We start from the raw sequence: 27,702 nt of genomic DNA, 5'->3' as shown, positions 1-27,702 counted from the left end.
TCTTCCTTTTTATGTATCGAAAAATGGGTTATTGTCTTGTAAATTTTCCCATGTTTTGATTTGATTGCTTATTTTCTTCAGGTTCCTCTTGCTGCCATATTTCCTGTACATTTGCAGTTATATGTAGAGACTTAATTATAATGATCCAGGGTCAGCTGATTCAGTGTGAACACTTTGTAGGTGATTCTGTGTACTCGAGTTGCATCATATCAAAAGGACCTTCATATGTGGTGGTCACCCTTTCTGTGGGGTCAGTTGATCTATCCCACCACCCTCTCACCTTTGATTGTTAGCAGCTGTGTCAGGGATCTCTAAGATTACCCTCAGATTCCATGATTCACTGGATGGATTTACAGAACCAGAAAAGCTGTTAGACTCAGTATTCCTGCTTACTGTAGAGAAAGAGTACAGATTAAAGTCAGCGAAAGGAAAAGCACATGAGTAAAGTCTAAGAGAAAACACACCCAAGCTTTTGATTGTCCCCCGTGTATTAACCCTGTGTTTCTGATGCTTTGTCATGGAGGGGAGGAGGGACTTGGCTGGCTGACCCTGAAGATACTGCCCTCCCAGGGCAAGCTAGCTGTTTCCTACAGAGTGAGTGCATGCTTTGATATGACACAAGCAATCTGAGCCATACCCCAACCATCTCCTTTATGGGACTCACACTCTGAGCCACTATGCTTCTGCTCTGATACTCAGGGTCAGGTGTTAGGAAACTGGGACAAGCCAGCTATAGTTGCCTCCAATGGCCTGTGCATTGAAGGCTGGATTCCCAGCTTGACCCCGGAGGAGGGTGGTGGGAAGTCTTCAGTCACTGGAGATGTGCCCTCAAAGGAGGCAGTGGGACTCCAGCCCCGTGCTCTCCCTTTTTACTTCTCAGCTGTCACAAGTGAGCAGTTTACCACATCCTCACTGCCATGATGTACTTCCTTACCACAGACCCAAAAGCAGCAGGGCCAGCAGACCCTGGACTAAAACTTTCAAAACTGTAAACCAAAAGACTGCCCTTCTCAGGGCAAGCTAGCCTCTCCTGTTTTTAAGTTGGTCATCTCAGGAATTTTGTCACAGTGACAGAAAGCTAACAAGCCCATAGCACTAGAGCCTGCTTACTCGGCCTTGTCCCCTCTCTTCCAATGGAAACCATAATAAAGGCTCTCACCCACTTTATCCCTCACTCCCTCTGCCTCCTAACTGACCCTGGTTCTTCCCTCCGTGGCTCCTGTGGCACGCCTTGCCCTCCTGTGATCTGTGAGTGTAGTGAGCTCTCTTGTGAGTGGCAGTCATCTCCTGTTCTTTGGCCTCACTACACCTGAATAATACTAATACAGTTTATATTTTCAAACACTATCCCAGTGTTAGGCACGTGGACAGTGACCAAATCTCCTAGCAATGATATGTGATGGTACAAGTGTGGCCAATTATGGAAGATCATCTGAGCTTTGGATGCTGCTAACATCCTATGAAGCATCCTATGACTGCCCCCCACTCGCCCCAGATTACCAGGATCAACATCAGTAGTGCTGAAGTTGAGAAACCCTCCTCAGGCAACGGTATTTTCAAGTTAATAGTTCCTCTCTCTAGATATTGCTCCAAATCTACACACAGTTAATGTTATTTCATTTTGCTTTCACTTTTTAGGGATGCTTTTTAAAAATTAAATTTATGTAAAATATTTATGATTTCAAAGAAAAAATTAGGTTTCCTTTTTTTCCTCTTAAGGTGAAACTAAAGAGGTCTTCCAAACAGGCGTGGTGGTGCATGCCTGTGATCCCAGTGACTCTGGAGGCAGGAGGATCACAAGTTCCAGGCCAGCCTCCGCAACTTAGCAAGACCCTATCCCAAAATGAAAAATAAAAAGGCCTGGGGATGTATCTCAGTGGTAAGCACCCTTGGGTTCAAGGGTGCCAGCACACCCGGCTCTCATTCTTCCCTTTTGATGTGTTCTGTGAATAGCCTACATACAACAATTTGTATTTTAGCCACTGTATCTTTTGGATAGATTCTTAGAAGTGGAATTGCTGGTTCAAAACTTAAATGAGGGCTGGGGTTGTGGCTCAGAAGTAGAGCACTCGCCTACCATGTATGAAGCCCTGGGTTTGATTCTCAGCACCACAAATAAATAAATAAAATAAAGATATATAAAAAAAGAAAACTTAAATGAATATGTGATTTTTCTTCATTTAAATATGATATGGCATATTATGCAGAGGCACATGCCTATAATCCCAGCAACTCAGGAGGCTGAAGCAGGAGGATCCCAAGTTCAAAGCCAGCCTCAGCAATTTAGTGAGGCCCTGTCTCAAAAATTTAAAAAGACTGGGGATGTAGCTCAGTGGTAAAGTGCCCCTGGGTTCAATTCCCAGTACCAAAAAAAATTAAAAAAATATATATATATATCATCCTAGTTTTATTTCTAAATATAATGAGTACACAACAGGATTACAACATGCCATTTCTATTTTTTAAAAGGATGAAAGGTAAAGGTTTATTTTTTTGCTCATATATGCTAAAATATCTGAATAAATACACAAAAAAACAACCATCACACAGGGACTCTGAGAAGGGAAAGGAAGTGACTGGGACCCAGAAGTAGGAGGAGAATTTATACTGAAAATCCTTTGTGTTTTGTTATTTTCAAAAATTTAAACCATGTTAATATAGTGCCTATTCATTTCTTTGATTGATTGTGGTGCTGAGAAATGGAGTCCAGAACCTCACATATGCCAGGCAAATGCTCTATACTGAGCAGCATCTCCAGCCCCAACATACTGCCCCTTAGTTGGAGTTTGGGGGATGGAGCTCAGTGGTAGAACACGTGCTTAGCATTCCTGAGGGCCTGTGTTTGATCTCCAGTGCCACAAAAATAGAATAATCAGCAAGAACTAAATTTTGATTCCTCATGGAAAGAAGAGGAGATGACGTCCTATGTCCTGTGGGCCTTTTTGCATTTCAGTATGATGCCGAGCACAGCCAGCTCACAGCCAGAATGCCTGCCATTGTAAGGGTGAATCTGACGTGCTTACTGGGACGGATCAGACATTCACCCCTGAGCCCCGCTGGATCAGTCAGCTCTTGCCTGGGCCCAAGACCTGAATGATCTATCTGGGTTCAGGGGTGAATGCTTTTTATGTTTAATAAACATCCCAAGACCCTTTCAGGCAGTTTTGCTAGTTGGTTGAAGTTGATATAACAAATAAATAAGAATCTGGTCAGTGCAGAAACGGCCAGTCCAGAAGCCAGCTTACAGTCAAATACTATCCACATATTTGGATGTCCTTCACCTCATAGCAACAGGTGAGCTATGGATACACTTACCAAATGAATATAATAAAATTCAAAGTAAATACAATTCTGTGTAATCTGCCAAATATACAGGATGATGTTCCCTCTTAATTTTTTCTATTTTTTAGAACTGGAGAAATCAAACCCAGGGCCTCTTAGGCACAGTAGGCAAATGCTCTACTACTGAGCTAATAAATCTTTTAAGTTATTACATAAAGTTTTCTGAATTTTAAACCATAGAAACACCAAAAAAGCTGGGCATGGTAGTGCATGCCTATAATCCCAGTGACTTGGGAGGCTGAGGCAGAAGGATCACAAGTTTAAAGCCAGCCTCAGCAATTTAGGGAGGCCCTAAACAATAATGAGACCCTCTTCCAAAAGAAAAAAAAGGGCTAGGGGGGTGTGGTTCAGTGGTTAAGTACTCCTGGGTTCAGTCCCTGGTACAGAAAAAAGGAAGAAAGGAAGGGGAGGGAGAGAGGAAGTAAAGGAAGGAAGTGGGGGAAGGAGGGAGGAAGGAAAAGCAAAATTGCCTTGGGAGTGTTGTACAGGGTTGGAGGATCTCACAACATGCTTTAAGCAGTTCTGCTTGTAATTCCACAGAATTGTCCTCTTTTTTTTTTTTTTTTTTTTGGTACTAGGGATTAAACCCAAGGATCCTCTGCCACTGAGCTACAGCTCCAGCCCTATTAAAATTTTATTTTTAGATAAAACTCAGTTACCCCAGCTGGTCTCAAACTTAGATCTTCCTGCCTCAGCCTCCCAGGTTTCTAGGATTACAGGTGTATGCCACTGTGCCTGGCACAAAATTCTCTCCCCACTAACCAAATAACAAAAAGCCTTCGTAGATTTGGCTCTTTCGGGGACTGTTACACTTTCAGCATTACTGCTGCTTTTTGTCCTGGGTTCATAAGTAGGTTCTAATGTCACGACTACGTATGTGTCTTTTCCTTCGAGTTTTTAAAACTTGGTTGATTTTAATAGTTTTGGATATATACTACATGTAGTCATTTGTGCCACAAACCATGGGGTTAAATGCTTTTTTTAGTGGCGTTCATCAGCGCCAAGCATGAGCTCACTGTCTGGGGAAACTAAGCTGCTGTGGAGAAAATGGGTGGCTCTGGCCGCCAGCGCCTGTGTCAGAAGAAACGCAGGTCCTGTCTGATTCCGCTCTGCCTGTGGCCAATGGAAAGCTGTTTCCACCTGGACCTTGACAACATTTTTGGCTCTTAAGACAATGTTCCGAGCAAGCCTTAGCCAAAGTTTTCCAGTTTCTAAAACCCACTTCTTTTTCTGACAAGTGAATTATCTTTCCAAGCCCCACAGCCCCCCTGGGATGATGAGAAAGCCACAGCTGTCAGGACAGTCCCATTGGGCACAAAGCAGTGGAACAGGGAAGTGGCTTCCAAGTGGAAAGTTAATGTGTATGTGCCGCCTTCAAGGGCTTAGGCAGATCTCCCAGAGAAACCAAGCCAGTTTTCCAGAAGGAATGGCCGGATAAAGAGCCAAGGAGGCAGATATTTTGGAGAAAGCATCTTCATTTTCCACAAGAAGGGTTTTTATAGAGCTCATATTAAGGGAGCATAGTTGGCCTTCACATTCCTGTGCACACGAATCTCCCTAAACCAAGATATGTCCATATGAGGCTAAGACTGCCTTCCTCTAAGGCTATCAGGATGGATCCAAAACCAATCTTAAGGATTACCTGTGCTCCCAAAGGAGAGGGGGACATTCTGCCAGGAAACACCTCAGGGCAGCAGGCAGTCATTCAGAGGCTGAGGGTGTAGCTCAGTGCCCAGCGCCTGCCTAGCCCATGGGAAGCCCTGGGTTTGATTCCCACCACAAAACTAATGGAAGAGGACAGAAGTCGGAGCAGTGGTTGGTGCCTGATGTTGGGGAGGGAGCCGTAGAGGGTGGCACAACAGAACTCTCTAGATGAGGCAAACATGCTGTTTTAATTGCAGTGTTGATTCCTTGGGTGTAAATATTTGTTTACATTTATTAAGGTCTATATTTTTGTATGTAATCATACCTCAATTTGAAATGTGTTTTAAAAACAAAATTCCTTGCTGGGGAGGCTGGGGTTGTGGCCCAGTGGTAGAGTGCTTGCCTTGCGCGTGTGAGGCACTGGGTTCAATTCTCTGCACCACATAAATAAGTGAATAAAATAAAGGTCTGTCAACAACTAAAAAAATTTTTTTGAAATTTTAAAACAATTTTTTTTAATCTTTTTTTTTTTTCCTTAGTTCTTGGCGGACACAACATCTTCCTTTGTGTGTGGTGCTGAGGATCGAACCCGGGCCGCACGCATGCCAGGCAAGCATGCTACCGCTTGAGCCACATCCCCAGCCCTTTAAAACAATTTCTTATCTGCTACTTGGTACAATTGAATGACTTGGGTCTAGATATTGAAGGAATTGTGTTCTGTTGATTCTGCCATCAACCTCCTATGTGGATGTGGTGACTTCTGACCTCTCATCTGCTCCACAAAATGAAGTCCCAGGAATTAGGATGCTATAGTACAATAAGATTGCTCTTTTTTATTTTTTTTAAAGGAAGGGTCTTACTAAATTGCCCAGGCTGGTCTTGCTTGAAATTGTGATCCTCCTGCCTCAGCCTCCTGAGTGCCTGGGATTAAACACATGTGACACTACACCTGGCTATCATAAAAATGTTTTTCACTTTTTTTTATTTGTTCTTTTTAGATATTCATAAAGAAAATTTAATTGGATATATAACGCAATGAGAAACTTTCAAGAACTCTACCTATTTATGCTGTGACATACAGATGGCCGCAGTAGTCATATTGGTGATATGGATATGGGAGAAATGGAAAAAACTTTTGTCTTAATCTGGTAACCCAGGCTCTGGATTCAGATATGGACATTTTGCCACTTGTCCAGATGGGCCAGCAGAGATAGGAGTCATCTTCTAGAACTAAGCCTGTTCACTGCTTTTCAAAGCCCAAGTGTAGCAGAGTGTCTCTGTGGGAAACAAGGCAGAAGCAGAAAATCACTCCAAGAGGGAACTCAGACTGCCAAATAATTGGTCTCAAGCACGAGTTCACTGGACTTTGGCTCATTCCCCAAGGGGAAGAGCTCACAATGGAAACAGTGATGGTCACTTACTCAGGCAGCCAAGAGAATGAAAAGCACATTGAAACCCAGCAGTGTCCCTGCGGGAGAGGTACAGTGGGCCCCTTGGTGGTGAAACCGACCTGACAACGCAGCGGATCACTGAGCCCATTCCCGGCATCTGTCTTCAGTTCCACAACAGACCTTTATGTGCACCCTCTCAGGAGATCTCTGAGAAATGATACGGCCAGCAGCCTAAGCTTCACCCCACAGCAGATTCGGGCTCAATCTAGTTTGCCCCTTTGCTTTGAATTCCATTTTGTTGATTAAGAAGAGCCCGCTTAGATGTAAAGTCCCTGCCAAAATACAAAAGTCCCTCCCACGCAGGCTTCCTCATCTTCCCTTTCTTATTTTCGCCTCTTGTGGACTGTTTCCACCTCCAGTCGCTCTTTTCATGCTGTATTTGTTCCTCAGCTTATCCAGTGCCACTGTGAATGTCCTTCTGTCCTAGCATGTCATTAACTGTTGGGCCGAGAGACCAGCTGGACGGGGGTGAAGGAATGGCAGCAGCACAATCTAAACCGCCCTGACCGTGCTCGCCCACCTGTGCCAAGCAGGCAGATGGCGCAGCCGAGCTCTGCGCCTTATGTGAGTTGCTAAGGTGTGAGTGCTTGTGTGCCCGCAAACTGTATGTGCTGAAATCCTAACTCCCCATGTGGTGGTATTAGGAGGTGGTTAGGTCTTAAGGGAAGAGCCCTCATGAATGGGATTAGCTCCTTTACAAGAGACCCCAGGGTAATTCCCTGTCTCTTCTGCCTTGTGAGGATATAATAAGATGGCCATCTAAGAATCAGGGAAATCTGCTACCTTAATCTTAGACCTCCCAGCCTTCAGCACTGAGAAGTGAATCTAGTTTATGATGTTTTGTTGGAGTAGCCCAGACATGGGTTAGTATTTTGTTGGCATATACTTTGGCAGAATTCTGTCCTAAAATAATACTGTGGTAAAGGGCCATAAACCCAGATATCTTCAGGAGTAGGAAATAAAGAAAGCAAGTGGAGCCAGGCGTGGTGGCTTTGGAGACTGAGATAGGAGGAGACTGAAACAGGAGGATTACAAGTTCAAGGCCAGCCTTAGCACCTTAGCAAGGCCCTAAGCAAATTACAAAGACCCTGTTTCAAAATAAAAACTTAGTGATAAATGTGGCTTAGTGATAAATTGCCTTTGGGTTAAACCCCCAGTACCAAAAAAGAAAAAGAGAAAGGGAAAAGGAAAGCACGTGCGGTTAACTGGGAAGTATATTTCTTGTTCACACAGGAGGGTTTTGTTTTGTTTTTATTTGTTCCATCTAATTGTTGCCAGATTCTAAGAATTTTTTTCAGGAGAAGCAAGAAAATGGATTTTTTTTGGAGGGAGCAGGGGGTACTGATGACTGAATCCAGGGTCACTCTACCACTAAACTACATCCCCAACCCCCCTTTTTTCCCATTTTTAAATTTTGAGATAGGGTCTCACTAAGTTGACTCAGGCTGGCCTCAAACTTGCAGTCCTCCTGCCTTAGCCTCCTGAGTAGCTGGGATTAAAGGCATGTTTCATTAAACCCAACAAGAAAATAGGATTTTTCTGTACACTTCTTTGAATTACATGCAAACACAGGCCTTCATTTCAACCATCTGATCTAGTAGAACAAAGGTGGGTTTTGGCATTAGACTTGAGTTTGAATTGTGACTGTAGGATGTACTGGTTGTGTGCTCTTGGGTAGGTAACTGCATTCTTAGAATGTCAGTGCCCTCGTCTTTGAAATGGGAGTTCCATAACACACTTGGCAGTGGGGTCACAGGGATGTGCCAAAATAATACACAGCACAGGGAAGAGGAGGGTGTCTGCCATGCTGACAGTGACTAGCATGTGGAACTCCAGCCGAGACCTGCCCCTTCTGCTCAGAAGTGACTCCAACTTGTAGTCCTGACTTCTGAGAGCTTTTGCTAAAAATGTAAGAATCTGTTCTCAGGAGAAGAAAACTGGACAGATTTGTGGAGCCTCTTGCTGCACGCCAGGCACGTGCACCTTGGCTTCCATATGGTGCTGCCTCCCACATCTGGAGCAGCAGCCTCTCCAGGGGCTGAGGAGGGGGAACAGGCCTGATCACAGAGGCATGTAGAGACCTCCTACGGAAAGCGTGGCTTTGCCTCAGTGTCAGCAACTAAGATTGGGGTTTTTTTCCTAAGAAATAAAGATGAAAAGGAGTCAGTTGTACTTTCTTTTTTTTTTTTTTTTGTGGGTACCAGGGGTTGAACTTGGGGGCATTGGCCACTGAGCCATATTCCTAGCCCCATTTTGTATTTTATTGAGAGACAGGGTCTCACTGAATTGCCTAGTGCCTCGCCATTGCTGAGGCTGCCTTTGAACTCACGATTCTCCCGTCTGGGCCTCCTGAGCTGCTGGGATTACAGGCCTGCGCCACCATGCCTGGCAGTTGTGCTTTTAAAAGCTTTCTATAATTCAGTCTAATGAAGAGTGAGTTCATTCTCCTTGAAAGAGATCCTTGGGCTGCCTTTGACTCTGGTCCACAAGCCCATTCCACGACAGTGTGTTTCAGACACTGCTGCAAAATTAAGATGGGTTAGCGCTTGCTGAGTAGGCTCTCAGGTCCAAGGAGGGCTGGTCCTATCCCTCCTGAGCCTTATAAGTGTGCCAGTCCTTGTATCCTGCCCCCAAGGTACTGGATAAGGGTAGACATCATGTGCTCCTTGATAGGAGCGATGGCAAGTGACTTCACAGTGGAATAGCACAGCCTTGGGGAAGGGCACAACATTCTCAGGAGCAGAGTAGGAAGTGCAGAGGACTAGGAGTCAGCAAATAAAAAGAAATGATGGTAGATTTGGGGACAGTTTTGCAGGAAAGGTATTTGAGGCCGAGAAACATCCTATGTGAAGCTGAAGATGAGAGCAGAGATGCCAGGCTGACGGGGCCCGGAGAGGCTGGGATCAGCTGACAACGTGCTTGGGTGGAAGGGGGAGGATTTTTATGTCTTGTTAGACTGGTTTTGTCCAAGCGACACAGTACTTCAGGAATTTGGGGGAAAGGATCGGAATGGAAGTTACATTTGGGAAGTTTGACCTCCCCTGCAGCAGAAAGGACAGATTGCAGGAACAGGAGTAGTGGCAGAGGCCACAGTTGAGGGGTCACTGTAGCATTTTGAAGAGAAATGGTGAGACCCTGACAACAGTGGTTTGAGGAGCCCAAGGGATGGGGACTGACCAGGATTCACAGAGGCTGTGAGGCTGAGTGTGACCAGTGGATGAAGATGAGGGAGCATTGTGTTCCTCAGGTTTTTACTGTTGTGCAAAATACCTGAGAAAAATAATGTACAGGAGGAAATCTTAATTTTTGTCCTGTGGTTTCAGAGGTCTCAGTCCATGGCTGCCAGGTCATAGCTGTGGGCTAGAGGTGAGGAAGAGCATTATGGCTGGAGGGTGTGCTGGAGAGCTGCTCAGCTTATGGCAGCCAGCAGGAAGAGGGACCAGCTACACCCTTCTCAGGCATGTCCCTAGTGACCCAAGTCCCCCAGCTAGGCCCCACCTCCTCCAGTTTCCACCACCTCCCAGTATTGCCACCAGGGATGAATGCACTGATGAGGTAGAGCCTCACGACCCAGTCACCTTCCCAAAGGCCCAACCTCAAACATTACTGCACTGGGAACCAAACTTTCAACATGTGAGACTTTAGGGGACATTCCAGATCCAAGTTGCAGTAAGGGTAAAGGATGACTTCAGGTTACTGCCTGAGAGAATGGAACACGGTGCCATGTGTCAGGAAGGGGTGCTGGTCTGGAAGGAGGACAGGAGATGCAAGCAGGGGCTGAGCTCACTCTCAGAGTCTTCTATGATACCACAAGATGAGGGCCTCCCATGGACATCTGGAGGGGCTGTTTGGAGCTCAGGACAAAGTGGTAACTGGAGTCAAGAGCATGGTCTTGGACAATCTGTTTACAGGAAGTCATTGAAGACAGGGGTCGGGATGCAGTCGTCCAGAGAGAATGTACAGAATGAGAAGAGAGGGGCCCCTCTCTCCTGAGGATGGAGCCCTGGGGAAATGAAAGTTAGGGAGCAGAGAAACACAGGACTGGGTGTGACTGAGAGGCTGGAGGAAAATAGGAATAGCCAATTGGGAGCTTCAAGGAGGGAGGCATCTAAAGTGCAAAATATTATGCCAGGTGCAGTGGCACACACCTGTAGTCCAGTGACTTGGAAGGCTTGAGGCAGGAGGACTGAAGTTTGAGGCCACCTTTAGCAACTCAAGGAGACCCTGTTTCAAAATAAAGAAGGGCTAAAGGTGTAGCTCAGTGGTAGAGCACCCCTGGGTTAAACTTTTAAAAGAATTAAACATTAAAAGAAAGGCAAGGAAGATAACAGCTTTAAAAAGTGTCCAATGGAGAGATTATTTTGGAAACCCCCACAAATACAGGGCCAGGGAAGTGGCAGATCTGGAAGCCAGCCTCTCTTGCACTGAGAAGTAAAGGGGAAGTAAGAAATAGGGGCTGGGGCTGAGTGATAGAGTGCTCGCCTTGCATGTGGAGGGTACTGGCTTCCATCCTCAGCACCACATAAAAATAAAAAAAAATACAGGTGTTGTGTCCATCTACAACTAAAAAAAAAAAATAGAAAAAAAAAAAAAAAAAGAAAGCCAGCTGCATTCACTCCTCTGAGAAGGGGCCTATCTCTGTTCTCACTGTTGGACCTTAAACCAAAAAAAGTTACAAAATATTGCAAACATCAATGTAAAAAATAAATACTCACCACTCAACTAAACTATTTTTCTCTATTTGCTTCAGGTTTTTATTTTCAGATCTGAAACATGATAGATGTTTTTAAAACCCCACATTCACCCATCACTAGCCCTGTTCCCCTCCCTCCATGTGGTAACCACCATCCTGAACTTGGTGTTTCATTCCTTTGCACAGTTTATACTTGTATTACGTAAGTTTATATCATTAAGCAATATATATAGTTCTTTTGCACATTAAAAACTTCTGAGTCTTGTTTTTTTCATTAATCAGCATTGGAGATTTGTAGATTTATGTTCATATCTACAGCTCTTGTTCATTCATTTTAACTGCTGTATAGTATTCCTTTGTATGAGTATGCCACTTATTATCTGTTTTCCTGTTGATGAACATTTATTTCTATTTTTTTTTGCCATAAAAATGAGGTCACAGTGTTCAAGTACATTTCTTGTTTTTGTGAGGCTATTTCTAGAATATATACATAGAAATGGAATTTGATAGGCCATGGATTATATACACATTGAACTTTACCAGATATTTGCAACTTGCTTTTGAATGTGATGGTGTCATACACTTAAATAGGGTGTGTGAGAATTCTAGATACTTCACATCCCCAACCTTTTATATATTGAAAAAGATAAAAAATAAAAGGATGCATGTATATTTGATATGGTTTGATATGGAAAGATCACCAGGCTACAATGTTAAATGAAAAAAACAATGTAGCCAGGAGTGTGGCTCATGCCTGTAATTCCAGTTACTTGAGAGGCTGAGGCAGCCTCACCAATTTAGTGAGAACCTGTCTCAATATAAAATTTTAAAAGAACTAGTGATGTAGCTCAGTGGTGGAGTGCTTGCTTAGAATGTGCAAGGAAGGCCCTGGGTTCAAACCATGGCACTGGGGGTAGGGGAGCAATGTCGAGCTGGGCTCAGAGGTAAAGTGTTCACCTGGCAGATTCAGGGCCCTGGGTTTGATCCTCAGTACCACATAAAATAAATAAATAAATAAAGGTATTGTGTCCAACTACAGCTAAAAAATAAATATATTTTTTAAAAGCAATATCTATATATTTATAATGTAAGAAAATAAGGACATATATTCATACTTAAGTATACTACTAAAAAAATAATAAAAAGAAATATGCCAGTAAAACTAGTTTCCCATAAGGGGCAGAAGTCAGAAAACAGTGGGGGAAATAAGACTTTGCAACATATTCCTATCTTTTCATGTAGCTCTGGTACCTGCACCATGTGAATACATTAACTATTCTTTAAAAAAGAGTCCCCTTTTGATACCAAACACTGCTTCCAGTTCCAGATTGGGCTGCTACGGCCTCCATAAGTCCTTCTCCCAGCCTAGCAAAAGTAGGCACCATTTCTCTGATCCATTCAAATGAAGGTGAATAAAGAACATGGTCACACTGAAATGCCTTTATAAGAGGAAATTTTATTGTTAATTATTTACCTTAATAGTTTCAGAAAGAGGTACAGATTAGCTCAGTCCAACATGATTGGCAGTTGGCAGAATCTAGTGAAGCAAGTGTTCTGATTGCTAAGGATTTAATTTGGATGCTTTTAATACTTAGCCATCTAACACTTCAAACATAATCCAGATTAAATGCATCATTTATTTCCCTTTCACTTTTAATACCACACCTACCTCACTTCATTATGGAAATATCTTCATTAAATATGATTCCCAGAGGAACAAGTTCTCTGGAGAATATAGCCATGAGGACAGTGCACAAAAAGAAAAACTCAAAATAAAACTCTGTATGATAATTTACTAGTCTAGGGAAACAAAACTTTCCAATATATTAAGAAATAAATCCAGTTACAAATGCACTAATAGTTCTATGTGAAGAGGTTCTGGAACAACTGAAAACGGCCGGCTATTTACAAGATCCACAAGCAGGAACGATGAGCCTAGCCCAGCACTGGCCCTTGGAAGCCAAAAGTGTTCTCTCCGCTGTAGGCCACATACAAGAATCCATCTTCATCTTTTTCCTTCTCGTAAAGCTGTACCATAGTTAGGCTTGAAAGAAAAATAAAAAACATAATTGAAAATTGAGTCTGGGTGTCAGGAGAGCAAAACCTAAAGATAAGGGGCTTGATCTTTAGGGACATACAGTAAAAAAATAATTCAGGAATCAGTATTTGCTGTGACCTGCAATCTGTTTTATGGAAGGGAAATGGAGCCATGAAAAGATTAAAACAAATTAGGAATCAGTAGATAAAACCAGAATTAAATTCTCCATCCTCCAGTCCAGAAGCAGAACCATGTAAGTAAATCCTTTTAAAAAGCCAGCTCCTTGAATGAGCTCAGGCTGCTTAGCACCTGAATTCTTTTTAAATGCCAAGGGCAAGGAAGGGGGAAAACTAAGCAAAATGAAGAGCCTAAAGACCATTCCTGCGTGGGTAAAGGACCCTGGTAAGAAAGAGTATATTGGGCTCTTTCCTCCAGGCTGGTTTATTTGAAGATTTATAACTTGGTCTTAATATGGTAGGTACAGGGGAAGCTCCTAGCCAAAGCCTCTGTGTCCCCAAAACCTCTGCGTCAACAAGAGAAGTTTCTCCCCTCACACATAAGGCAAAAAGCTCACACTGTATCTGGGATCCAAAGAGGCCTGCCTGCCCAAGCTCCAGCCTGCCCAAGCTCCAAAGAACCCTCCCGAAATAAAGAGTTTCCTTAAACTAAAAGTGTGGGTGGGAAGCTGGCTTTCCCTAGACCATAAAACAGACTGCAGTGGAAATCTAATCTAGTTCTGTCATGAAACTGAGTTTTCCCAACTCCAGAGTGAGATTAGTAACACCCAGGACACCATGCAAGTTTTGACCGCGTGTCTACTACCTGAGACAGCAGGAGGCGTATGCGTGCTAAACTTGAGTGTGACCAAGAATGATGCTGTAACTAGAAGCAGTAGTAAGATGCTCCTCTGAAAGCTCACCTCAGACATTTGAGGTTAACAGCCTTGACAAGTCTCAACATGTAAACCAGGTGTGGGGGCAGCCTGATTAGAGAGGGGTCCCAGGCCTCAACCTGGTAAAGCAGTGGCAGCCCCACCCCCTGCTGCTTTGCTGCTAGTGGGCTGACTGGGACCCACATGTAAACAGACACAGGCGCATCTATAAAAGGGGATTTTGTTTTCTCCTTTTCTATTCTTCCTGCACCATTTTCAAGCTTGGGACAGCTGTGTGGGAAGATTATTAAGGATTCGGGGTAGACAGCTATGAATATGCAATGGCCTACTGCCAGCATCGCATAAAATAAGAACAGTGACCCTGTTAGGATCTCTTGACCTGGAATTTGTAAAATAAGAACTCCCTGGAACAGCTCTGTTTAATAAAAATGTCTGCTATATGCTGTCCAATACAGCAGCCTCTGACTACATTTAGCAATTGAAATGTGGCTTGTCTGAACTAGGATGTACTATAAGTGTAAAACACATGATTTCAAAGACTTAGTATGAAAGTGAAATAATCTCCATTTTGATTAAACGTTGAAACGATAAAATTTTAGATATTTAGGATCAAACTATTAAAATTAATTTCACCTGTTTCTACTTCTTTACTGTAGCTACTAGAAAATTTCCAAATCATATATGAGGTCTGCATGCCCTAAAACATGTGAGGACTCGGGCATAGGTAGGTAGAGGAAGGAATCCAGCTCATGAGAACACCTACAGTGCTCAGTCTCCACCTTGACTGCACATCAGGATCACTGCCCAAGCCCCACCCCAGGCAACTAAGAATCTCTGGAGGAGGTACCCAAGCATTAGCACATTTTTAAATGCCTAAGATGAGTCCTTATGCAGTGAAGTTGAGAATAAAGAAACATTCTTTTGTGGGTGTGGGGAGATGCTCATCTTTAAGAGCTCATATTACCAGGGAGTAGGAAATCAGGAAGTGAGTACAAAGCCAGCAACCAGCAGAAGAGCTTGAACATGCAGCTGAGACTCCCCAGATTTTTACCCAGTGACAGAATGCCTGGAGAGAAAACCCAGTTTTACTTGAGACTCTTCAGGATGAGACTACTAAGAAAACAATTAAAGCTAGTGCCACAACTCTCTTTACCCCACATGGTCAGTGTTCAGGGTGCCACAAATGAGACCTGTGGTAACATCTCACCATTGCCACCACCAAATGTGTTAACACAGTTAGTAGACACTGCAATACAAAGACAACCGTCCCCTGGCACTTAGTTGGGTTCCATTTGGGAGACCATGTTCTGCTCTTTCCCTAGCAAGTTAGAAGCCCTAGTGCAATGACTCTAAATCCACTACTAAATAAGAAATACTCACGGAACTTCATACATACCAGCAGCCTACCCCAGACTCTCTATGGTGCGCACAGTGAGCAATGACTACAGAACCACTACTAAGGCAGGTTCTGAGACTCAGCCCTGACTTTTGGCAGGGTAGAGGCCCATAAAAAATGTGGCTTTTGCTTCTTTCTGCTTTGAGATTCCATTGTCTTTAAAGTAAAATTTGGGTTTGTCAGTTTAAGCAATGCCCAAGCAACAACAGAGGCTGATAAAAATCCTAGTTATAACAGCAAGCATGGGCCAAACACTGTTCCAAATACATAACACAGGTTAAGTCCTTCGATCCCCATAACAATCCTATAAAGCAAGTGCTATCACAATTCACAGTTCAAAGATAAGAAAACTAAGGCACAGAGAGGTCAAATAATGCACCCTATGTCACAAAACTAGGAAACATTCTTATCATCAACTTGTGCTCCCTCTAAGGAAAGACTTATGTCTTTTCTGATGTTGTAATGTGACAGCTAATGGTTGTGCCTAATGTACAGTCCAACCCTGTCCTTTTCCCACAAAGAATCACGTGGAAGTTCTATATAGTTGACAGCAAAGTAGTGTGTCCTTATAGTAGGGCAAGGAACTTGATAACCAGACAGTGCTCATCAATGCTACACAACTTCCTGATTTTGAGGCTTCAGTGGCTGCCATGGTACATTGGTATGGTCAAATGACTTGAAAATAGCCATTTCGGGACTGGACTACACTCATGCAATGTCAGAATAACTTGGCAGGAACCAAAAAGAGCTGGACCACAAACAGTTAAAAAAAAATTGCTTAAAGACCCATTAAAAGTATATTCAAGTAGAAGTACAGGGGGGCAAAATGTAACCTTACTCAGCAGGTAGTCTGTATAGCAGAAGGCTGGTTTGTTGGTTTAGAACACATTCCATAAGCCTCTCAGGGAATGAGCTCCTCTCTCAAAATCCAGAGACCTGAGCCACAAGCACTGAATTGCTTGCAATGGCCGAGAACCCTAAAGCATAGAGGCAACTCTAATGCTTCTGCCCAGCTACGCTACCCAGGCCAGCTAGGTGGTGGAACATCTCACAAGCAGCACTGTAACTCCAAGGCTTCCTGCTCAAGTTAGTGGGAGGTGGCTTAGAAGACACCCAAAGGTAACCTCCAGTCCCGCGTATGCATGCCTAATGCTGTGTCATCAAGTACTTCATATGCACATCTGAGAAGTATGCTGCCTGGATGTCAGGGGGCACTGCCACCTTCTAAGTCTGATGAGGAAAGAAACAAGAAAAGATAATGACAAATGGAAGACATGCGGCCAATCTAAGGTGAGGTAGAACCCTGAAGAACTGAGTGAGATGAATCTAAATTTTTTCCTAAAACTTTGTTCCCCACTCCTTTATTCAGGATCACACAGACCCAGGCAAAACTACTTCTGCATTGGAGGAACTAACCAACAAAATAGGGCAAGTTTCAGCAAGATCCACATCCAAAAATGGCCATGCTCCTGAAGGTAAACATTAATTTTTGTTTTGTTTTACAGTGCTGGGGATTGAACTCGGGGACTCATGCACACTAGGCAAGCGCCCTACCACCGAGCAACATCCCCACCCTCAAACATTAGTTTTATGCTACTCAACAGCCCTATGAATTGAGGGAGGCCGATCTACAACTATGAGTGCTGAATCCATGTGAAACCTGCTGTCAGCCCCAGATCAAGGGCAGGTCACAGAGGCTGCAATTCAGGCTGACTCATAAACTGGCTGGACTGAGAAACACACTGGCCAGCCATCTGCTGAGGAACCCATGTCCTTTCACTGGACCTGGACTTATTTCTCAGCAGGAGGATAGGTGGGGTAAAGACAGAGGACAGTAACCACTACTATGGAAATTGGAAACGTAATGGCTGAAAAGGAAAAGTTCATATGGCCCTGAAGAGCCAGGAATGGTGACACACACCTGTAATCCCAGCTAAAGGAGGCTGAGGCTGGAGGATGGCAAGTTCAAGACCTGTCTAGGTAACTTAGGGAGATCCTGTCTTAAAATAAAACATTAAAAAAAAAAAAAAAAAAGGCCAAGCATGGTGGCACATGTCTATAATCCCAGCAACTCAGAAGGCTGAGACAGAAGGATTCCAAGTCCAAAGCCAGCCTCAGGAACTTAGTGAGTCCCTAAGCAACTTAGACTCTGTCTCAAAATAAAAAATAAGAAGGGGTTGGAGATGTGGCTCAGTGGTTAAGCATCCCTGATTCTCCCCTACCCCCCACGAAAAAAAGGACTGGAGATGTAGTTCATTGGTAAAAATATTTCTGGGTTCAATCCTCAATACTAGAAAGTTTTTTTTTAATTATTTACATATGTATATATGTGTATAGATTGTATATACATGTGGAAGTCTATGTATATATTCATTCTGAAAGATCCTCAAGATTCTAAAATATAAAGAAATTCAGGTTATACCTGTTTATCAGATTTTTCTCTGAGATGAACAGACCTTGTTCCATTGCTGAAATAAACCCTGTGGTATTTACCCAGAAATGATCAAGATTGCTAATTTTTTTGTGTGTGTGTGTGCTGGGGATTGAACCAAGGGCCTTGTTCATGCAAGGCAAGCACTCTACCAACTGAACTTTATCCCAGCCCCAAAATTGCTAATTTAAGCTCATTTCTAAATAAAGGATGCACCATAAGACACCATCATCTTTAACAGTACCAGTTTCGTGATGTCGAATTATAATATTTTAGATATTTAATAACAGACTTTTGTTTCTATTTTTAAACAGGGAATTAAGATTCCTAGCTGCCATGGTGGTGCATGCCTATAATCCCAGAGGCTAGGGAGGCTGAGGCAAGAGGACCGAGTTCAAAGCCAGCCTCAGCAATGGCAAGGTGCTAAGCAACTCAGTGAGACCCTGTCTCTAAATAAAATACAAAAAATAGGGCTAGAGATGTTGAGTGTTCCAGAGTCCAATCCCTGGCACTCTTCTTCCCCCACCAAAAAAAGAAGATGATTCCTGTCTGTGCTCTAAAGATACAAGACCATTGCCAGATCTGGGTTCCCCACTAAGGCCATGGCTGGGAAATTTATGTTCTTTGTCAGTTCTGTCTGCATCAAGTTAGTTCCCTTTCTGTTTTTGCCCTGATTCCTGATACAGGTACCTAAACTGAAAATTCAGCTTTCCCCTGCTAAGTGAAAAAGGAAAGTGAGATTCTCCCATTTGTTTAAAAAAAAAAAAAAAAAGAAGAAGAATTCAGAAAGAATTAAGGAAGTAAAACTCCTAGGGATAAACCCGTCTCTATTTAACTGTAATTATTCTAAACTATAATGAAACCTCAAGGCAAAAATAACTGAAGTTACTTCTTCAGCCTCAGACATAAGTGATTCCTGTGCAGACCTGTCAATTATGCGAGAAGAGCTCCTGCAGGCCTGATGCATCCTCTGTATGTTCTGATTTCCCCAGCTACTCTCTGCAGGCTGCAAGCACTGGGTGAAGGTTAAAGGAGACTCCAGGCTTCCCCAAGGAGGCTGGAAAAGAGCTCAAGAGGAGGCTGTTCAATTGCTCTGGGGAGAAGATGGTGAAGCTGAGTCACACATCAGCTTTAAGGAGACCCCGTAGCACTTTCATTTGTGTTGCTATGGGTGATTACATTTGCATAAGGCCTGATGGTGTCACATGCCTTTTTTGTTTATAAACAAATTTGGTTTTAAGAGTAAAACTCCAGGGCTGAGGCTATAGCTCAGTGGCAGAGCACTTGCCTAGCATGTGTGTGAGGCACTGGGTTCAATCCTCAGCACCACATTAAAAAAATAAATTAAAAAACGATGCCATCCATCTACAAAAAAAAAAAAAAAGAATAAAACTCTAAGATAAGCTGGGTGTGGTGGCAAAGGTCTATAATCCCAGACTGTGAGACTGGGGCAGTAGGATCCAAGTTTAAAGCCAGCCTAAGCAATTTAGCAAGACCCTAAGCAACTTAGCAAGACCTGGTTTCGAAATAAAAAATAAATAAAAGGGCTGGGGATGTGGCTGAGTAATTAAGCATCCCTAGGTTCAATCCCCAATACAAAAAAGAAAAAAGAAAAAAGAATAAAACTCCAAGATGAACAAAGAATGGCTACATAAATTGTGGGGCAAGATATCATTAACTGTACCCAAAAGTGCTATGGACCTGGGCAGAGGGGCCCTAGCTGATGTTCTTTCTCTACATCCTAAAGAGTGAGGATTTGAGTTCTAAAATTCCTCTTTGTTGCTAGGCGTGATGGGCATGCCTATAGTCCAAGCAACTCAGAAATCTGAGGCAAGTTTGAGGCCAGCCTTAGCAACTTAGTGAGACTACATTTCAATTTTTTTTTGTGTGTGTGTGTGGTGCTGGGGATTGAACCCAGGGCCTTGTGCATGGGAGCCAGGCACTCAACCAACTGAACTATATCTCCAGCCCCATATGTCTCAAAATTTGAAAAATAAAAACAATAAGGACTCTGGGTATAGTGGTAGAGCATTCCAGGTTCAAGGGTTCAATCCTCAGTACTGCAAATAAAAATCCAAATTTGGGTCACATGTAATCTACTTTAGGAAGGATTCTCCCAGACTGAAAAGGCAAATGGGGCTTGGAGAGAAAATGGCCCTGAAGCAACCTCTCCTGACCTGAGAATCACTTTTCATTTCCAATTCCATTTATATCTCAGGGATAATAAAAAAGGGGTAGCTCATAAAATCTACAGCCATTTTAATTGCTAGATTACCATGGCACCATCAGAGAAATAATGTTTCCAAAAGCTTGCTTCATTTCCTCAAGGAGTTTCAGAAGATCAGCATGGAGAAAAATAAACTCAATGCCATAGATCCTAGTCATCTACTTCCTCCCACTGAGCTACCACCACCTCCAGGAAGAAGGAAAATAGGATCACCAAGGCTCTGTAAAGTTCCAGGTGGTATGAAATAAGATTTTCCTCCTCCACCACCTTAAGGGAAGCTGAGAGTGACCTCAGGGGCCTAAGGTGGTCTCTCCTGCTAACACACTGCTCAGAGGCCTATAAAGGGAGGCTACAAGATCCCAACAGTGACAAGATCACTACTAGAAACACCACCACAGCTTCCAGAGCTACAATAGCAGACTAAGGCACTCAAAGAGCAGTGCCTTTCATTTCTTTCCTGCCCCGCCTTGCTAACACACAACAGGAAGTAGAGGTGGTAGAGACTGTGAAAGCAGCAATCAGACCAAAGAATAGCCAGTTTTTCACCTTTAGTAAAAATAAGGTCTGGAATTTGGCTCAGGCCTCTTCTGGAGCTTTTAAGAATTTTCAACAGGAACATATTCTGGCTAGTTCCCAGGGCTGATGAATACCTTAAGTATTGATTGACTGATTGATTACAATATTGGGGACTGAAGCCAGGGTCTCATACATGCTAGGCAAGTGCTCTACCACTGAGCTGAATCCCTTGCTCTCCTTATTTTACTTTGAGACAGTGTCTCACTAAGTTGCTCAGGCTAACCTCAACATTGGGATCCCCCTGTCTCAGCCTCTCAAGTCACTGGAATTATAGGCATGAAACCTTAGCTTTTAGAAGTTTACTTTTGGGTGGTAACATGAAAACTAGTTTGAGTCACTAAGATGTGACCAGGAATTTACACTGAGGGGGCCAGAATCTAGTTCTGAGCTCAGAAGTGTCCAATCAGTACTAGGAAAGGACTGACCAAAGATTCAAACTGAGCCTGTCCATTTTTTACAGGGGACTAAAGCTGAAGACAGAAATTACAGTGCTCCTGTCTAGATTCAGGTGTCAACAGGCAGCACAACAATTAAGCTGACAAAGGTAGTGTAGGGACTTCAAAGCCCTTAACTGGACAGCAGCCATTTATCAGACTTAAGGATCAGGCAGATACTGACTCACAATGGCAAAGGGCAGACTTTTGTAGCAAACACGATTATTAACTGAAGCTGAGCCTCAGGAGGGCCCATAAGCTTCCAGTGGAGAGCAACAGTGCTGATTTCCGGAACCATTAGCAGAAAATCTCATTTCAGGCCCAAATTCTATCTATGGCTTAAACCTGAGTAAGGGGATCTGAAGCTAGAACATTTTCTTTTAAAGTCCAACTTTGTCTTATTTTCTTGAGCCAAAGTTCACTCAAAAGTATTTTAGCCCTTTATTATTTTCCTGGAGCTATGGTTGTGGCTCCACATTTGCAGGGTCAGGACCCCTAGAGTTTCCAGACCTCCAAAGTTTTGAGTTCAATAAGCAGCCAAAGAGATGTCTAATACCAGAGGGCTCATCTAGTAAATATCCCTCACCTGGACTGTGGGACTGTCTTATCCACAAACAAGAAGATTGCCTTTTCAGAAGGAAGCTGGATCCTTTTCCTGATGATCCACATGAACTGGGCCACAGTGATGTCAGATGGAACCAAGTACTTCCGTTTGTCAATATCAACAATCTGAGAGCCAGAGACTTTTTCCACAATCACCTGGAAAAGTAAGAAGAGGTCAAGACTGGATTTCCTAAATGAGGCTCTGGCCTTACACTGTCAGGGAGGTGATGAACAGTGTGGGCAGGGATGTGGGTGGGAAACTGCATAGCATGAGAAAATATGCCCATGACTTAATAAGCCACACTCTGGAGGCTAAGAACCAATATAACTGTGTTATAGGGAAAACCTAAGTGCTTTTCTGTGGTCAATTATCTCTCTCACCCCTGATCTCAGCATTTGAAAGAGAAATACAGCTACTAAGCTTTTCAACATTTTATCCAGGCAGACACAAGACAATCTGGTGAGGATTTCTCCAATGGCCTCTTACTCTAGTACCCCAGAATGGACCCACACTTCTGGAGAAGTAAGATCCCAAGGAACACAAGAAACAAGAATGAATGGACTTATAACATGCTTGGCAATCCCAGCCAGTCAAGAATAAAGCTGTTCATATGGGCTGGGCTGTTACTTCTCTCTGAACAGGTTTTGAATTTGCCCCTCCAGCTCCCTCCCCCAAAGGAATCAGTTACAAGCAAAGAGCTATAATAACAGACCACGATGTCCCTTGAAAATCAATAAGGATAACAGAAACTATCCCCCCGCCCCATGAAATATCAGATCATTTGTATTATTGATTAAAGGGGAAAAAAAATTCAGATTTTTTTTTTTTTTTTTTGGTCAGGCTTGATGACAGGGTCAGGGTGAAGAAAAGAAGCTAGTAAAGATAGAGGTTCAAAGTTAAAGCTGAAGGTCCTGGGACTAAAGTATCACTTCCAAGACTAAAGTGACAAGACTCCACCACCATTCCCAAAGTGGCAGTGACCTGTTGCCCTGTCCTAGAACATCGTTCCTTACATAATTGGCGAGGGAGCCCAGAGACTGCAGACAGCTCACTGGCCTAGATCGGGAGATTCAGCACTGAGGCACCTGAACAGCTCCAGCCCTAGCCCCTTACTCCCTGGCCGCCGCCGCCCCGACCCAGACTGGCCCATCTGCTACAGGGACTGGAACCCCAACTTGTCAACTGTTGAATGGCCTAAGGCCCTATCACGGCTCCTCGAGGACACAGGTGACAGTGGGGTGAAGGGGCGAGGGTCCAAACACTCACTGGAACCCGGTCAGGATACTTCGCTCGGATCTTGGCGGATTCCACGCATCTATGTTCTGTGAGAGAAACACACCGAGCTGACGTCGCGCCTGCCCGCCGGCAGGTCCTCGGTTCCCCGGCCGCTGACCCTCCTCCGCCCTTCCCCCCCAGCGACCCGTGCACACCCCGGGCCCTGATGTGGCGTCCCCACAGCCGCAGTCCTTCGTCCCCTAGTTCCCGGAAGAACCCGCGGAGGTGGCAACCGGTCAGTGAAGGGCCCGGGGATGGGGAGGTGGCAGGGCCTTGGGGACCCGAGCCTGGAGCGCGGCACCTGCCCCGCCCGCCCTGGCCCAGAGCGGCTCGGTGGGGGAGGGGGCTCCCCCGCCGCTCCGGTCCCCTGCCGCTGGGCAGGCGGCCGACTGCTTACCCAGCGAGTGGTCCTCCTTGAACATCCACTTCATGGCGGCGGCGAGGAGGGGACGAACCCGGCTCTCGGAGCCGCGGAGTTGAGCGAACCGACCACAACAACAACGACGGCGGCGGCGCTGGCGGCGACTACACGACAGGCGGGACTTCCTGCTGCCAGAGCCTAGCAACCGGTCGGGGCGGGGCTTCCGGCGCCATTCGATAGGGCGCCTCACCTGGGGGCGGGGCCCCCTCAAGGGGCGGGGCCGAGGAGCGGGGGGAGGGTGGGGAAGGTGGAATCTGGACAGTGGCTACCCGGTGCGTGCGTGAGTGAAGTTGTGGACGCCGGCTAGGAGTGGACAGGAGTGTGGTGTCGGGGCCGTGGGGTTCCGGAAAGAATGAGACTGATAATATAGGGCACTTATAGAAAGGGGTATTTTGGGGAGAAGTGGCTTTGGTGGCCGCGTATTGGGATTATTAATGACAGAAGAAGTTTCTAGTGACTGTCGATGACAAGGGAAATGCTTGAGGAATATTTTTTGGATTGGTGACAGGTCGGGGGCTTAATATTTGGAGGAGACTAGTTCGTGGGCACTGTGTGTGGAGGGCTACTGATGACCACCCGGGGTCCATTATTGGAGAGTGCATAATAGGTTGCCCTGGACCTAGACATTGATTTAAACAAATCCCATTTCTTTCCTTAATTCACGAGTAAGAATTTGAGTAAACATCTAGGAAAGATATAACAAGTACGCATTTTTAATTAATTTGTATTGGTGCTTTATACATAGTAGTGGAATTCATTGACAAATATGCATTTGAGTGGTGTAACATCACTGATCACAGAAAGCCTTTATCCGTAACTGACAGAGGCAAAGAATGTTCATCCTTAGACTTGGAGAATTCCTCTGAGAACTGGTCATGAGACAAGTTGCCTGTCTTGCAGTGGGAGTGACTTACCAATCACATCTGGACACAGCATGTGTGTACCTGCCTAGGCATATCCTTGAGGTTCTCCAATCAGTGATGTAATACCTTTTTACCAAGCAGAGTCATCAAGGAAGTCTGGTCTGGGTCACCATCTGTTTATGAACTAGTGAACATGTAACAAGAATGTTCACATAATTACACTCATGACCTCTGTCACGTGCTTGTGATTCTGATGCATCTGTCAGGCCTGTATGTCTGAGCACTGTAATTCATCATTCCCTGTAGCTGAAATTCCTGATGGGTGCTGTGGAATCTAGCTTCATTCTAAAAGTATTTTTGTTATTTTAAGATTGTGATTTGGAGCAACCAGAATAGATTTTTGTTTAGTGGAGTGAAAAATTCCTTGAATTTCATGCTTTGAAATGGTATTGTTGCATACAAGTACACTGTTCCACAGGCTGGGGAAAAACAGTGAGCAAAACACACAACACCCTTGCTGTCATGGGATTTGTATTCTAATGGGATAAGACAAAAAATAAATGTCAGGTAATGATAGGTGCTACTTAGAAAAATAGAGCCTGGTAGGTTGCTAGAGAGTGATGGTGGGATAGAATGCTAATTAGATAAAGTAGTTGGAATACACCAGGAATGTGAAGAACTCCCATGACTGGAACTGAATAACAAGTGTGTCAGGAGATGAGATCAAAGATACCAATGTGTGTGGCACTATGAATTCCATGCAAAGAACTTTGGATTTTACTAGAATGAGATGAGAAGTGAGTAAAGGGGTTTAAACAGAATTGTAACAAACACATTGGGACCTTTTAAAACAATCAGGGCTCAGATGAATCGAATTAAGCTCACTGGTAGAATGCATGTTTAGCATGTGCAAGGCTGTGGATTCAATCCCTGGCACCAAAAATGACAAAAAAGGGCTGGGGTTGTGGCTCAATGGTAGACCCTTGCCTAGCCTGTATGAGGCACTGGGTTCAATTCTCAGCACTGCATGTAAATAAGTAAAGTCCATTGACAACTAAAAAAGTATTTTTTAAAAAATCAGACTAGGGGCTGGGGATGTGGCTCAAGCGGTAGGGCGCTCGCCTGGCATGCGTGCGGCCCAGGTTCCATCCTCAGCACCACATACCAACAAAGATGTTGTGTCCGCTGAGAACTAAGAAAAAATAAATAAATGTTAAAATTCTCTCTCTGTCTCCCTCTCTCTCTCACTCTCTCTTTAAAAGACTAGTTTCTGTGTAAATAGTTAGAGGTGATAGGGAAATGAGGGTAGAAGCAGGGAAATCATTAAGAATAGATTGTAATAATCCAGGTGGAAAATTACACTGGATTAGATAAAGATGGTGTCTGTGGAGGTGATGGAAAACAGTTGCATTCGGGAGATACATATATGGGTATACACACACACATATACACATGTGTATATATAACGTGTGTGTGTGTGTGTGTGTGTGTGTGTGTGTGTGTGTGTGTGTGTGTAGCTGGGAATTGAATCGAGGGCTACTTAACCTGTCTCACCTTGTCTCAAAAAGTAAAAAGGACTGGGATGTAGCTCAGTGGTAAAGTGCCCCAGTACTGCCTCCCTCCACCCCTACCCACCAAAAAAGAAAAAGGATTGGATTCAAGGCCCCTTGCTTCCCTTTACACAGCTGGTCATTGTGCCCTAGTCCAAGCAGGCAATGTGTAAACGCTAAGTATACTTCTCAGGGAAAAGATCCACGGCTCACCAACTCATAGGCTTATCTCCAAATGTCCCAATGATGTACTTTCCTCATGTGCTTTTTTGATATCTTTTTTCAGTTCACCATTCTAATTGGCTTGTATGATCTGCCTTAATATGCATCCATCATCTTCTTTATCTATTGGGTCATTGTATTTAGCTGTTGACTGTTATAAGGTCCCTGGATTCATTCCTAGAGGAGGTGGTTAGTTGAGGAGATGAATCAGAAGGAGAAATAGGATAATAGAGACATGCAATGACACATTAACAGACCTGTAAAAACTCACAGGATGAGTTTCAAATATTGGAGAGGCATTTGAACATAGATTCTGAAGGATAACTAGGACAATAGGGCCAGCACAAAACCAGGTGGGGCTAAGCAAGAGAGGACTTCACAGAGAATGTGAATCTTCTGATGCAAAGAGAAGGATATATTTTTCAAAGGTAAACTTTCCAGTTAAAAGCAAAGGCTGGGGGGCTGGAGCTGTGTCTCAGTGGCAGAGTGCCTGCCTATCATGTGCGAGGTGCTGGGTTCAATTCTCAGCTCCACATACAAATAAATAAAATAAAAGTCCATTGACAACTAAAACTTTTTAAAAAAGGCTGGGACTAGGTGTGGTGGCACACACACCTGTAATCCCAGCAAATCATGAGACTGAGGCAGGAGGACTGCAAGTTTGAGGTCAGCCTCAGCAATTTAGTGAGATACATGCTCAAAATAAAATAAAAAGGACTGGGGATGTATGTATGTATATAGTGGTAAAGCACCTCTGGGCTCAATCCTCAATGCCAAAAACAAAAGACAAAAATAAAAACAAAACGAAGCCTGGGGTTGGAAGAAAATGGAAAGTGATATAAATACCAAGGTAAAATAAATGTTTGGAAGCTTTGAAGCAAATATTCAGGAGTTCTAAGTTGACTAGAAAGACTGAATAAGAGCTTCTTTAAAGGAGAGGAATAGGACTAAAATGTGTAGTTTTATGAGAATGAGCTCCTTTGGAGATAATTGTATGAAACACAAGAGCATTATGGAAATGGAAAATGAGAAGTCAGTTCTCCATCATGAATATATGAAAAATGGCAGTATACACAGATCTTTGGCATTTTCTAAATCTAATACTCTCAAAGAATTGAATCTAGAGCAGCTGAACACAATGGAGCATGCTTGTAATCCCAACAGCTTGAAAGGCTGAAGCTGGAGGATCACAAGTTAAAGCTCAGCCTTGGAAACTTAGTGAGACCCTCCCTGTCTCAAGATAATAATAAAAAAAATAAAGAGGCCTGGAAATGTAGCTCAGTGGTAGACACCCCTGGGTTCAATCCCCAGTACTGAAAAAAAAATTGAAATAAAACCACAAAGACTAGCTTCTTCAAATCATGGAAGCAGAGTATCTGTTAGCATCCATTATTACTAATTACTTCTGAAAAGTTCATTGCATCTCAGAGAGCTGAGGCACTTTATACACCTCTGTTCCTCTTTTCTTATCAGTCACTTCCCTGTATCTCAGCAGTAAATTATCTACAGTATATTAGATCCATCTTTTTCAAAGGACCCTTCTTTTAGTGCTTATTTAAATAAATGAAAGTCATCCTTAAAGAGGATACAGGCTAGGAATGTAGCTTAGTAGTGTATCACTTGTTTTGCATGCTTGAGGGCCT

At 43.7% G+C, this 27,702-nt stretch overlaps 2 protein-coding genes across 8 annotated transcripts in view; one reads left to right on the top strand and one right to left on the bottom strand.

Moving 5' to 3' along the window:
• Adat1 (adenosine deaminase tRNA specific 1) overlaps positions 1–6,735 on the top strand; it is a 35,847-nt gene extending 29,112 nt beyond the window's left edge. For 3 of the 6 annotated variants that reach the window (XM_078032691.1, XM_078032690.1, XM_078032692.1), the window contains one exon: positions 5,526–5,934. In XM_078032691.1, coding sequence (XP_077888817.1) covers positions 5,526–5,673 — 148 coding nt within the window. In that variant the 3' untranslated portion in view covers positions 5,674–5,934. Of the gene's footprint in view, positions 1–5,525; positions 5,937–5,984 lie in introns of those variants that run through there. The other 3 variants (XM_078032693.1, XM_078032696.1, XM_021721745.3) reach the window with 2 other exon arrangements.
• A 5,831-nt stretch (positions 6,736–12,566) lies between these two features.
• On the bottom strand, positions 12,567–23,560 carry Gabarapl2 (GABA type A receptor associated protein like 2). 2 transcript variants are annotated; one of them, XM_040279260.2, is made up of 4 exons: positions 23,401–23,560; positions 22,995–23,071; positions 21,711–21,883; positions 12,567–13,174 (listed from the first exon to the last, which is right to left on the bottom strand). In XM_040279260.2, exons 1-4 carry the CDS (start codon positions 23,432–23,434, stop codon positions 13,066–13,068), a joined length of 393 nt encoding a protein of 130 aa, XP_040135194.1. In that variant the 5' UTR covers positions 23,435–23,560; the 3' UTR covers positions 12,567–13,065. The 2 variants fall into 2 exon arrangements, with proteins under 2 accessions (XP_040135194.1, XP_005318496.1); XM_005318439.4 differs by having other exon boundaries at positions 22,995–23,050; positions 23,401–23,559.
• Between the last annotated feature and the right edge of the window lie 4,142 nt (positions 23,561–27,702).

This window comes from Ictidomys tridecemlineatus, chromosome 15 (assembly GCF_052094955.1).
Source record: "Ictidomys tridecemlineatus isolate mIctTri1 chromosome 15, mIctTri1.hap1, whole genome shotgun sequence".
In the NCBI taxonomy this organism is placed as follows: Eukaryota; Metazoa; Chordata; class Mammalia; order Rodentia; family Sciuridae; genus Ictidomys; species Ictidomys tridecemlineatus.
This window is presented reverse-complemented; position numbering and strand designations above follow the sequence as displayed.

Excerpts from the sequence above, each read along its gene's own strand:
- Gabarapl2 (XM_040279260.2), bottom strand. The coding sequence starts at position 23,434 with ATGAAGTGGATGTTCAAGGAGGACCACTCGCTGG. Across the intron at positions 23,072-23,400 it reads CAAGGAGGACCACTCGCTGG|CTCGGTGTGTTTCTCTCACA; the intron begins GTAAGCAGTCGG and ends GCGCGACGTCAG. Across the intron at positions 21,884-22,994 it reads AGTATCCTGACCGGGTTCCA|GTGATTGTGGAAAAAGTCTC; the intron begins GTGAGTGTTTGG and ends TTACTTTTCCAG.